General features: G+C 50.2%; 1 protein-coding gene across 1 annotated transcript in view; it reads right to left on the bottom strand.

Annotated features, from left to right (window-relative positions):
- ADRA1D (adrenoceptor alpha 1D) overlaps positions 1 to 6705 on the bottom strand; it is a 43075-nt gene extending 36370 nt beyond the window's left edge. Inside the window, exon 1 of the mRNA XM_027660533.1 lies at positions 5371 to 6705. Coding sequence (XP_027516334.1) covers positions 5371 to 6337 — 967 coding nt within the window. The 5' untranslated portion in view covers positions 6338 to 6705. The remainder of the gene's footprint in view (positions 1 to 5370) is intronic.
- Between the last annotated feature and the right edge of the window lie 6350 nt (positions 6706 to 13055).

Below are 13055 nucleotides of genomic sequence, written 5' to 3'. Positions count from 1 at the left end.
GGGGGTTCCCTGGAGAAGAGAAGGCTCCAGGGAGAGCTGAGAGCCCCTGGCAGGGCCTGAAGGGGCTCCAGGAGAGCTGGGGAGGGACTGGGGACAAGGACATGGAGTGATGGCACAAGGAGAAATGTTTTTAAACTCCCAGAGGGAAGGGTTAAATTAGATCTTAGGAAGAAATTGTTCCCTGTGAGGATGGGGAGGCCCTGGCCCAGGTTGGGCAGAGAAGCTGTGGCTGCCCCTGGATCCCTGGAAGTGTCCAAGGCCAGGTTGGACACGGCTTGGAGCAACTTGGGCTAGTGGAAGGTATCCCTGCCTATGGCAGGAGATTGGACCATGTTTAAGAAGTGTTTAAGGTCCCTTCCAACCCAAACCATTCTATGATTCTGCCATGAAAGAGTTCATCAGGTGGTAAAAACTTCCATGCTCTCAGGCACAGAGAAATGACATAAGCCCTTTTTTTTTCATCAGGAAACCATGCTAAATCCTCTTATATCAGAGTAAAATTAGATTCTCCACGTCTACCAGAACAGACCTGGTCTCATCTGAAATGTTCTTCTACCTACAGTGTCATCCCCATCATTTATTTTGCGAGTGACAGCTCCTGAAAGTTGAGCACTGCTATGCCTCTGTGAGCCTGTCTTCTCCAAAATGCTTTGTGAAAGGACTCCTGCCCTATGAAAAACAGCATCTACAAATACATCTATGTTTTGGCTCAAAGGAGACCTTTCTGGGCCTCGTTGGTGTAGCATCTGCCTTTCCTTCAGGGTGCAGGTGAAAAAGCCAGGACGCTGTTTTTCTGGCTCATTCCTGGAAATGAGCACCGGCTTCCCCCGCAAGCACAGCAAATCACCAATCCAAGGCAAACGTCAGACTATGAACATGGAGGGCTTTGCTCATCCTGAGGGATCTCTTAAATCATTCCCTGTCTGGGTAACCTGCTGCTTGTGGAAGAATGGAGGGAAGGGAGCCTTGGGTTGTGGCTCCCTTGTGTGGCACTAACTCAGGTGCTGCTGTGCTTCCTCACACTGCTCTTGATTTCCAACCAAATCCAAAGAATAACAAACATGGGAGCCCATCACCCAGACTAGACAATGTTTCTTAAAAGACAAGGGCCACTGAGGTGTGTAAATCACCATCCTGGGTACCAGTTAGTGCATCCTTGATCCCAAGAGATGCTTGTTTTCTCTGGGGTGGTGATGGAGAAGGTCTCTAACTGCACTCCTGAGATGGCCCCACTTGGGGATCCACACTGCCTTTGCATGGTCCCCAGCTGAGGAGTGGATGGGGATCAGGGCTCCACCCCTTCTCCTCCTCTTAATTAATTCCCCCAGGATCAGGCTTCAGAAAGCAGGTGACTATCTATCTATAGGTGTTGTATAGCAGGTTCTGGTTCCTTGACCACATTGTACAGATGCCCCTACTACAAGGGCAAACTCAGCACCTAACTTTTAGCAGAGTTTTCCATTAGCAGAAGAGCCAGTGAAGACTCTATAGAATCATGGAATTGTTAAATTTGAAAAAGCCCTCTGGGATGATCAAATCCAACCATCCTCCAGCACTGCCAAGGCCACCACTAAACCATGTCTCAAGTGCCACATCCACACAGCTTTTAAATCCCTCCAGGGATGGGGATTCCAACACTGCCCTGGGCAGCCTGCTCCAATGCTCCAAGTTCCATCCAACCTGGCCCTGAACACTTCCAGGGATGGGGCATCCACAACATCTCTGGGCAGCCTCTGCCAGTTACTCACCACCCTCTGAGTAAAGAATTTCTTCCTAACATCTAACCTTGCTGTCAGTTCAAAAACATTACCCCTTGTCCTGTCACTATCTACCCATATAAAAAGTCACTCTGCCTCCTTTTTTTAAGTCCCCTTTAGGACCTGGAAGATGCTCTAAGGTCTCCCTGGAGCCTTCTCTTCTCCAGGCTGAACCCCCAGCTCTCTCAGCCTGTCTCCAAAGCAGAAGGGCTCCAGCCCTTGGATCACCTTCCTGGTCTGACACAATCAAAGGGAGATGAATCCTGTCCTATAAACCAGCCTTAAACTCCTTGCCCACACCTCTGAAAAGTCTCCAGTTATGTTCTCTAGACAGGTGTTTGCTAAGGGAAGAGGAATCCTGCCTCAAACCCCACCACCACCACCCAGGATCCCGAGACAGAGCAGTTTTTAGAGCTCCACTGCACACCCAGCAAGGGCACCACCCTCACATGGGGAATTGGGATTCATCTCGGGTTGAGGAACCTGCTGCTTGAAGAGTCTTATTAGCCACAAAACTGTTAATTTTGTTTAAACTCCTGGTGATGGCATCCCATGTATCACACACCCAAGAGTGAGCTGAATTATTCAGCTGATAAAGAGACCATGGAGTTATTGGGGAATTTGAGATGATTTAAACAGAGAAACAGCTGACAGCATTTAACACACACACACATAGATTGTGTTATTCAAAATTACTGGTTATTTCAGCTTTTCAACCCTGACGTGATAAATACTGCTCCTGTGTAACTAATGTGGAAACTATTCTGCAGAGAGCTGCAAAGATCTGTGCAGACTCACAGACACCGACGATGGAGCCAGTGTGGAAGTTTCTGAGTGCTCAGGGAATGCTAAGTAGAGCTGAGAGTCTTTTTTCACTTGACAAATTTTCTTATCCCTAAAAAGTATAATCAGATGACAGCGAACAGTGCGAGCCAAGGACGATTTCTTGCAAATTCATGTCAAAGAGGGAAAAAACAGTCAAAACATTTGGATATTTTCAGAAGAAAATAGATCCCTTATTCACTTCATTTTAATGCAACAGCTCACATTGAAATGTCTCTGAGCGCTCATTTTTTAATAAACTCCCATTTACTCAAATTGAAACAATACATTTCACTTCATTTTAAAGTTATTTAGTTTCTCACGAGAATTTAATTTTCATTTAAAATGCCTATAATTTCCAGTTGGTCCCAAATTATTTCACCTATTTTTGTCTAACAAACAAATAAAACCCATTCTACTTAAACATTTACAACCTTCTTTTCAAGGAGAATTGGCCCCAGTATGTTTCAGATTGTGAATTTACAGTGGACTTTGCTGATTTCTGTGAGTTTCAGACTCATGTCCTGAGCTGTAAAATCCGAGATTAGAAGTTTCTGTTCTCCTCCCAGATAGCCCCTGAATGATTCTGAGATTTGAATAGGAAAACTGCAATTAATGAAGGGTGGGGAAATGAGAAGCAGAATATTTTGTAGTCATAAAATAAATGAAGTTTTGCTATGTTTATGTTACACATATAATACAGCAGGAAGTAAAGATCAAAGCCGTGTTTATAAAGGACTTGGCAAGTTGTGTGCTCGGAGGGCTCATGGGAGGTACTTCAAGAATGAAGTTTGGATTTTTAGCCGGTGGAAATCACTGTGTCTCCTTTGACTTCTGCACAAGGGTAGTGATTTACCTAACCAGCAGAGAAGCTGGCTCAAGGGTTTCAAGGGAGAACAGACACAGTAAAGCAAAATATTTTTTTATTTCTACTGAAAAGTATTTGTCTCATGTTTGTTCTCTATTTCCAAGTACTGGGAGTAACTCAGAGGAACAGGATCCCATTTCCCAGCTTCATTAGCTGCAAGGTTGGCAAGGGGTTGGAACTACATGATCTTTAATGTCCCTTCCAACCCAAACCATTCCATGCTTCTGTATTTTAAGGTGTAAAGGTGTGAGTGAGGTTTGGAGCTGGTTCTTGCTGGTTCTGGCTGAGGAGGAGAGTATCAGACTGGGGCTGCCCAGAGAGCTCAGCCTTTGGGTACTGGCATCTACCCAAACCCCACAATTCCCAAACTATTTATTTGCAGGCTACAACCCCCTCCCATGTACCTGCTCAGTGAAAGGGAATGTCAGGCGTGGTCAGACAGGGCAATTAATCTCAGGTCTTGCAGAGAGAGCAGCTCAGTGCAACCTTACTGCTCCCTGCTTGAGTTTTACCATGAACTGCAACACTTATATAGGGTGAAAACTCTCCACAGCAGCGATTTCACCTCCGTGGAGAGCTGAGATAAACTTCCCAAATACCACCCTCCCCCAGACAGAGAAACTGGAGCAAAGAAGTACAAGACAGAAGTATAATGAGAGCAGACACGCACAGCCCTGATCCACCACTCCAGGGATACCTCAGCTCCCAAGACACCACCAATCCTGGTGATTTATCCCACTGGAGGGTGTCTCATAGCCCTGGGCTCCAGCTGTCCCCAGGGGCACAGCTGCAGTGCTGGAGGGAGCTCAAAACCTCCGCAGGTCAAAATCTGTCCCGTGGTCACGATGCTGTTTCCACTGACTTGAGAGGGAGCCTCAAGCAAGAGGATTTGAAAAACCCTGAGAAAAAGTGCAGAACCAGCTGTACTGCTTCCCTGGCTGCAGGGTTGGTGGGACACAAGTCCCTGGTGGGCTGTGGGACACGTGGGTCCCCGCTGGCAGATGGAATGACAGACCTCTCTTCTTTGCTGAGCTCTGTGCAAAAGGCTGCTGCTGACATCCACAAGTTATTTTAACCTCTATTTCCCCCCCTCCAGGTTTAGGTACAGCATTCTAGGGGGCTCATCAGGTCCCCTGAGCTGGGTGCTCGTTCAGTGAGGTGGTGAGGAAGAGCACTGGCATCCCTGCACTGGTGCTGGAAAGGAATGCTGCTTTGGACATCACACGTCCCCAGCACATTCTGTGCCTGCTCAGTCTCTTCTGCACGCCTCTTCTGCATCCTTTTCACAGACAACTTGCCAAAACTTTAGAGCACAACTTGTCAGACAACCCTAAAGGAGTGTCCTGGGAAATCACATAGGACCTTCTCCCATCACCCTTAGATAATACCTGGTCCTGCTCCAGGTCCCTGCACGACAACGACATCCTGGGAAGTCAGTGAGACTTATGCTTCAGACTCTGACACTCCCTGGAGAGATCAAACCTCACTCATCTCCAACAGAGGTGGGAGCCCTGGACTCACAGAGCCACATCCAGGTGCCTTTCCCAAACTGGGAGGAAGGGAGAACAGCAAAACTCTTTGGAGACCACTGTGCCACAATGACAGCCTGTTTGAAACAGAGCTGCTTGCTCCTTAGCCTGAACTTCATTATTTAAAATGCTGAATGCAGAATGAATTAATTAAAGCAATTATTATGCTGCTATTTTATTCATTTGCTATTTACTTTGACTGATTATATGAGTTTGGTTAATAAAAATTGAGTGTTAATTAACTGAATTAATTCATTGCTGGTTTATTCACCTATCAGTTATCTATCCCTCACATCTGTGCATGAGTTGTGTCCTGAAAGTTTGTCCCAAGGAGCAGGTCCCCAAGGGTCCAGTCACAGGAAGCAGGGCTGAGAGGGGGGACGGGGTCACTTACCAAAAGGCAGGATGAAGAAGAAGGGGAACCAGCAGAGGATGAAAACACCCACGACGATGGCGAGAGTCTTGGCTGCCTTTTTCTCACGGGAGAACTTGAGGAGCCGCACGGAGAGGGAGCTCCTGAAGTTGTGCCCCTTGCTCCGGGTGCTGGAGAGAGGCTCCTCCAGGACGCTGCGGCAGTGGATGCGCAGAACCACCTCCATGGATTTATTCCTCTCCTTCTTGACCCCTGCCTCCAAGCTCCGGGTGGTCCGCCTGGCCACCACGTAGATCCTGAAGTACATCACCAGGATGACCATGAGGGGCAAGTAGAAGGAGAAGAGGGAGGAGAACAGGGCATAGCCTGGCTCCTCTGTGATGCTGCAGATGCTCTCATCCTGTGGCGGCGGCTCCTTCCACCCCAGCAGGGGCCCGATGGAGATGACCATGGAGGAGAGCCAGACCACCACGAGGATGACCCCCGCCTTCCTCTCGGTCATGATCGTGGGGTACTTGAGGGAGTACTTGACGCCGATGTACCTGTCCACGGAGATGATGCACAGGCTCATGATGGAGGCAGAGCAGCACAGCACGTCCACCGCTGCCCAGATGTTGCAGAAGATGCGCCCGAACACCCAGAAGCCCAACACCTCCAGGGTGGCCGAGAAGGGCAGCACGGTGGTGCTGAGCAGCAGGTCGGCGATGGCCAGGTTGACGATGAAGTAGTTGGTGACCGTCTGCAGGTGCCGGTTGCAAGCCACCGACAGGATGACCAGGATGTTCCCCACGATGGCCGAGAGGATGAACACGGCCAGGAAGACCCCGACGCCCACCGCCTGCACGTCCAAGGCGAAAGTCAGCGTGGTGCCGTTGCCGTCGGGGCTCTCCTCGCCCTGCAGCCCCCAGGACCGGTTGGCACCGCTCTGGCTGCCCTGTCCCGTCCGGTTCCCACTCAAGCTGCCATTGCTCAGCTCGGGGAAAGTCATTGTAGAGAAAGTCCGGGCTCCATGGAGGGCGAGGAGAAAGCGGTGCCGAGGCGCAGCTCCCCCGGCATGATCCCCGGCCGGCAGCCCCCGCCTAGACCCGCTCCGCACCCCGCTCCCCCGGCCGGGATGGAGGGATGGAGGGAGGGATGGAGAGAAGGATGAGAGAGGGATGGAGGGAGGGATGGAGAGAGGTATGGAGAAAGGGATAAGAGAGAGGGATGAGAGAGAGGAATGAGATAGCGGGATGAGAGAGCGGGATGAGAGAGAGCTTCACGCCGTGCGGCCGCGCTGCCCCCCGCTCCGCTGCGGGCTCTCCCCGCCGCTCAGCCCGGGGGGGCAGCGCGGTCGGAGCCCCCCCGCCGCCCTCTCATGCTCCGGGGGCTGCGCTGGGCTCGGGCGGCAGCGCCGGCGGCTCCGCTCCCTGCTCGGACCGGGAGCGGCGGGAGGGGCGGGACGGGACCGGGGCGGGGGCGGGCGGGAGCCCCGCGCGTCAGGTGCCGCCGGGGGAGGAGGAGGAGGAAGGGAAGGAGGAGGAGGAGGAGGAGGCGGCGGGGCGGCAGCAGCGCTGCTTTGCTGGACGAGGCGAGCACAGGGCAGGACGAGCTGGCGGCGGAGCCGGCGGGCGGAGGGAGATGGGAGATGATGGACGGGGGGTTTCAGCCACGCACGGCCGGGAGGGAATCCACCCGCGAAGGGGTCGCGCAGCAGCGGGTGCAGACCCCTGGGGTGGGTGGGGGGTACCCGGGTGCAGCCGTCCCGCCCGTCACCGCCGGGCGGCAGCAGAGCAAAGGGTTTGCCCGGCGGGTCCGTGTGTCCCCCCGCACGGGGGTCCTGGGGCTGAGGGGGAGCAGCACTTACCCGCTGGAGACCGCCCGTGCCGTGGTCCCCGGCACAGGTATCCCACCAAGAAGATGCTCTGACAGTCTGGCATGCCCCCCTCAGCCCCAGCGTCCCAGCAGGCGGATGCTCTGCCAGGCTGGTGTGTCCCCCCTAGCCCTAGAATCTCGCCAGGAGGATGTCCTGCACGGCTGGCATGCCTCTCCTCCTCCTCCTCTTCCCCCGTCCGCCAGTCCCACCATCCCACCAAGAGGATGCATCCCAGAAGGAGGATGCATCCCAGCAGGGCTGACAGGACCCCAGGCCCAGCATCCCACCAGGAGGATGCCCTGCATGGCTGACAGGATCCCCAGAAACAGCATCCCACTAGAAGGATGCCCTGCATGGCTGGCATGTCCCCCCAGCACCCACCGGGGGAGATGTCATTTCTATCTGGTATGTCCCCCTCCAACCCCAGCATCCCACCAGGAGGGATGTCCTGCCACACTGGCATGTTCCCCCAGCCATAGCATCCCACCAGGATAATGCCCAACATGGCTGTCATGTGCCCCCCCTGCCCCAGCATCCCACCAGGAGGATGTCCCTCCAGGCTGGCAGGTTCCCCTTCGCTCCAGCATCCCACCAGGAGGATGTTCTGCATGGCTGGCAGGTTTTGTTTTTTGCCCCACATCCAGAGCTTCCAGCAAACATCCCTGCCATGCTTTACCCTGGTCCTGACACCCCAGTCCAGGCATCCTGCTGGGGTGGCAGGCATGGGCTGTCCCTCACTAGCTACTTCCCAAAGCAGAGGGGACAGGCAGGGTCTTGCATTCAGGGACAGCTCTGTGCCTCTGACTTAACCCTGCAGCAAGACTTGGACACAGCAGCCTGTGACTGTAACATATAGACACATATTTCTGGCTAGTTTTAAGGGGGTTGGGTTTTTTTCCCACTGATAAAAGCAGATCCTGTTTACACTGGTTTCCTCCCCATGACCTGCCTCCATACATTGCAATGGGGACTGACCCTGGTGGGGAGCAGGGGCTCTCCCTCAGCTTCTTTCTACTGTACACAGGAAATATTTCCTTGGAGTGTGTTTATCCATGATTTTTCAACTTTTCTTCCTCAAAAAAAAAAGTTATTTTAAAGGGCAGTCCAAGTGGACAGTAGAGTGATTTAACTGATGCTGTCAGAGCATGGGAGATCGGTGGGTACACTGGGCATGAGAGTGGACAAAAAATATTATAGCATATTTATTCCTTAATTTTCCTTGACAATAATTGCAGGAAATGACACATTTTTGATCTTTCTTATTTCTTTCATGCAGTCTCTTCTTCCTTAAAATTTCATCCTCCTTCCTTGAGCTGGGTTTTTGACCCTGCTGGGAACAAGCAAACTGGAAAATACAAGAAAACAAGGAACAAATACTGCACCAGGACAATGTTCATAAGGATGGTTTTGCTTAAAATAACCCGCCCCACAGACTCTTTACTGCTTTTTAAATGTGAATTAAAAAAAAAAGAAAAGCCCAAACACCCAACACTTGAGTCCAAATTACTCATTCTCCTTATGTTTTGATGAAAACATGTCAACCACCAAAATGAAAGATCATTTTTCACTCGGGTGCTAAACTCAGCATGGGATGATCTCAACCCATGGAATTCTGCAGCCATATCTTTGCAGCAACAGAGATTGTTGTCTAGATAAATATATCTCATCTAATCTGTCCAGTGACATCCAGAGATAAAGAAAACATGTGCCTCTCTCCAGAGCTAAGGCTGGGCTGAAGCTTCTCACGCACAGCAGGATTTTAACCACCTAGGAAGAAAAGGGAGGTTTCTCCCAAGTGACATGCTAGGAAATGCCATCAGGGTGAGGGTTGCACCTGCCCTGCATCTTGCCCTCCCTGGGTGAGCTCTCCTCCTCTCCTGCTGTCTCCAAAGACAACTTGTCCACGTTGCTGAAAGGTTTGACAGCAGGGTTTGAGCGGGATGTAGGGATGGGATGGGTGAACTGAAGGGTGGGGGTAAGGCCGGGAGCTGCCACCTCATGAGCTGCTCAGGATAGATGGACCTGCCCCAACCATGCTTAAAACCCTTGAGGCTGCACAGAAGCCTTTCTCCCCCCAGCCAGGGCAGGGAGAGATCATGTCCAGTGCTGTCACCTCAGCTCAGCTAAAGAACATCATCAGCTCATTACGATCCTTTTACCTCCTTGCTTTTCATCTGTCTCCCTGTTTGTGTTTAAATCAGGGCCATTATGGTTAATTTAAACTAATGAAGAACAGGTATACACTGATGCACTTAAACCCAAATAAAAGTGTTGGGGTAGGTCTCTTTGGAGGAACTGAAGGGTTTGAAGTAAAAGCACACAGAGTTCTGTGAGTGCCTTGACAATCTGCTGGGCTTGAGCTGGAAAGAGGTACAGCTCCTTCCCTCTTGACATTTTACATTTCTTTCCTCCCTCTATTTTTTACACTTTTTTATCCTTTCGGGGCAGAGGTTATCCTAAGACTTAGGCAGATCAACTCCATGCACTCCAGGGTTTATAACAAGGAGAGACATGCTCTGGGTGGAAGGTGTCTCTACTCATGGCAAGGGATTGGAACTAAATGATCTTTAAGGTCCCTTCCAACCCAAACCATTCCATGATTCTGTGATTCTTCCCTTGCTCTGCAAAGGAAGGTTGGCCATGGTGCATCTGCCTGCAGCATTTCCCAGGTCCAGAGGTGGGAAAAATGGATCCTGCTCACTCACAGTCAATGCAGAACAGTGGCAAAATGGTAATATCTAAGTGTTTGTAAAGGTGAGGTTGCCTTGCCTTGCTCAGAACATCCAAAAATCCTCTGGGAAGCCAGGTTCAGTCTTCACTGCTTGTCCTGAGGTCAAGTCCAGCTCTGCTGGCTCCTGTGTCCATCTGACCCCAGGTCTTCCAGCACACTGAAAAACAGACTAAAAGTTATTGCAAAGGATGACTCAAACCTGTTCTGCTGTACCCTTTGTTTCCAAACAAGGGACTCCTGAGAAACTGGAGATCAGGTCACTAACTGGGAGAGGTAGTGGGCAGAACCTGGACTGGACATTGCTGCAAAGCATTAGAATTAGGTGGATTTTTTATTTTAATTGTGAGTATGTGAAAATTGTCCACCTTTGTTGGATTGTGGTGATTCTCTTTTTCAACCTAAATGATTCCACGATGTTATTTTTGACTTTGCTGTGGTGAATTATTTTTTGTTGATCTAAGTGAGGTCAGCTGTCCCCAAAACAGATGTGACAAGGACAGTGGGGATCTGGTCCAAGCCCCTTTCCTGCAAATGGATTTGTCATTCCAAAATCACCCTTCATGGTGGCTTTCCCCTCCTGCAGTGGAATCCCTGTCCTCTTGGTTGGAAGGTCTCCTCTGATCTAGTCTAAATTTTCTTTGCTTGTTGCCAGCTGATGCAGAGAGCAACTTATTACCTTCTTCTTACATATTTTAATTTAATTTTGGAGCAACTGAATAGAAAAAAAAGCAAAATATATGGAAAAAGAATCACAGAATCCCAGAATGGTTTGGGTTAGAAGACTCTTTAAAGACCATCTCATTCCAACCCCCTGCCATGGGCAGGGACACCTTCCACTAGCCCAGGTTGCTCCAAGCCCCATCCTACCTGGCCTTGGACACTTCCAGGGATGGGGCAGCCACAGCCTCTCTGGGCGACCTGTGCCAGGTCCTCATCACCCTCACAGGGAAGAATTTCTTCCCAATATCCCATCTCACCCTGCCCTCTGGCAATGTGAAGCCATCCCTCCTCATCCTGTCATTCCAGCCCCCCATCCCCAGTCCCTCTCCAGCTCTCCTGGAGCCCCTTTAGGCCCTGCAAGGGGCTCTCAGCTCTCCCCAGAGCCTTCTCTTCTCCAGGTGAACCCCCCCAGCTCTCCAAACCTGGCTCCAGAGCAGAGGAGTTCCAGCCCTGGCAGCATCTCCATGGCCTCTATTAAGTCCACATCTTCCTTGTGCTGTTGTCCCCCGACCTGGACACAGCACTGCAGGTGGGATCTCAGTTCCTTCCCTTGGGTAAAGGGCTATCAAGCTCGTTAACTCCTTCTTTCTGACCACATTCTTAGTGCAGGGCAGGTGGTTTCACAAAGCCCATCTGTGCTTTGCGGTGAAGACACTGAGGAGCAGAAATTATTTTGGCTTTCTGGATGCAAGACCTGACACAGCAAGAGGAGGAACGAAGCTGAACCTAAATGGAGCCCCTCCAAACTCAGCCCAAAAAAAGGGGCCTTAAAGCAAGGTGGCAAAGCATCTTTCAGACCATCAGCAATCAGTGCCTGTTGACACAGGTGGGCTGTGGGCATTTTAGGAGGAGCAAATCTCCACCTCATGTCTCAGAAACAGCCTAATCCAGTGGGCAGGAGCCAAGCAGAGAGGCCAGATCATTTTGTGAGCAAGGGGAACAGCTCTGAGTGCTGTGCTGCTTTCTGGGAGGCTGAAGCAGGTGGTATGGGTAGATAGAACAAGCAGATAAATGTGGTTTATATGGCTGGTGGGACATGTTTGTTGTTTCAGTGGGAATGTTGATGTGTTCAAAATGAAGCATTCCTCAGGGATGTTCTTTTTTTGCCTTTTGCTCTCTTAAAAGCCATATAATAAAAGACTCCAATAGCAAGCAGAACATTTTAGATCAGCATTTCCAAATACTTTTTCTTTTTTTTCGGGGAGGAATGAGCAAAACATAAGGCCAATTACTTCAGAAATTACTAACAGAATTAGCAGTTAGCAGAACAATTGCTAATGATGATGTAAAAAGAACAGTCCCTGATGTATAGGATACAATAAATAACAGCATGAAAGATAAATCGCAGCACAACTAAGTATATAAATAAAAATGCTACAAAAGGTCAAAATTGCAACAAAGAATTGCTCTGTTATCGCAGAAAAATATTTCTGTTGGCAGTTTTGTTTCTCTGCAAAATTTTGCTTCACCCAAATGTCAGCGTTTATTTGCCATTACTGTATTTTTTCCTACCAGTTTGAAATCCAGGCCATCAGCTGCCTCAAATGGCAGGTGTGGTTGGAGCTCTGAACCTAAGCCCCTCTGATTTGTGAGGCTCTGCCTCTCATGGATGACTCTTTTGCTCATAAATTAAAGTATGAGGAGCAGTTTTTTGGAAAAGGATACTAAACTTCATGGAATCACAGAATATCCTGAGCTGGAAGGGACCCACAAGGATCATCCAGTCCAACTTCTGGCTCCGCCCAGGCACCCCAACAATCCCACCCTGTCCCTGAGAGCATTGTCCAAACCCTCCTGGAGCTCTGGCAGCCTTGGGGCCGTGACCATTCCCTGGGGAGCCTGGGCAGTGCCCAACCACCCTCTGGGGGAAGAACTTCTTTCTCATACCCAACCTAAATCTCCCGACACAGCCTCAGGCAATTCCCTCTGGTCCTGCCACTGATCCCCACAGAGAAGGGATCAGTGCCTGCCTCTCCTCTTCCCCTCATGAGGAAGTTGTGACTGCAACGAGGTCTCCTCTCAGTCTCCTTCATCACGTAGTTCAGCTTGGCTTCTGCAAATCCCCCTGTTAAACCAGCAAGGAGTGTCCTCAGGAGTGATGTTCCAAGTTTCCTAGTCTGGAAATATTATTTCCAATAAAGAGGTTGCACCTTTGTGTGCAAATATCTTCGTGTATATATCCAAATTTGATACTTATTTGAATAATGTCTCCAGCTGCTGGTCCAAATATTGAACCTGATGCAACCTGCAGGGCTAAAGGGGTAATGAATTTAGCAACAGGTGTAGCAATGGCCATGTGAAGGCATTAGCCAGATGTTCGCTTTTAGCAGGACACTTGTAGGTGAGGCTTGTTCTCTTCCCACAGGCCCTGAAGTGACTGCATGGCTGCATTCTGATTTA

This window comes from Corapipo altera, unplaced genomic scaffold (genome assembly GCF_003945725.1).
Source record: "Corapipo altera isolate COAL_440 unplaced genomic scaffold, ASM394572v1 295, whole genome shotgun sequence".
NCBI classification, from domain to species: domain Eukaryota; kingdom Metazoa; phylum Chordata; class Aves; order Passeriformes; family Pipridae; genus Corapipo; species Corapipo altera.
Note: the sequence above shows the minus strand (reverse complement) of the source record. Positions and strands in the feature narration are given on the sequence as shown.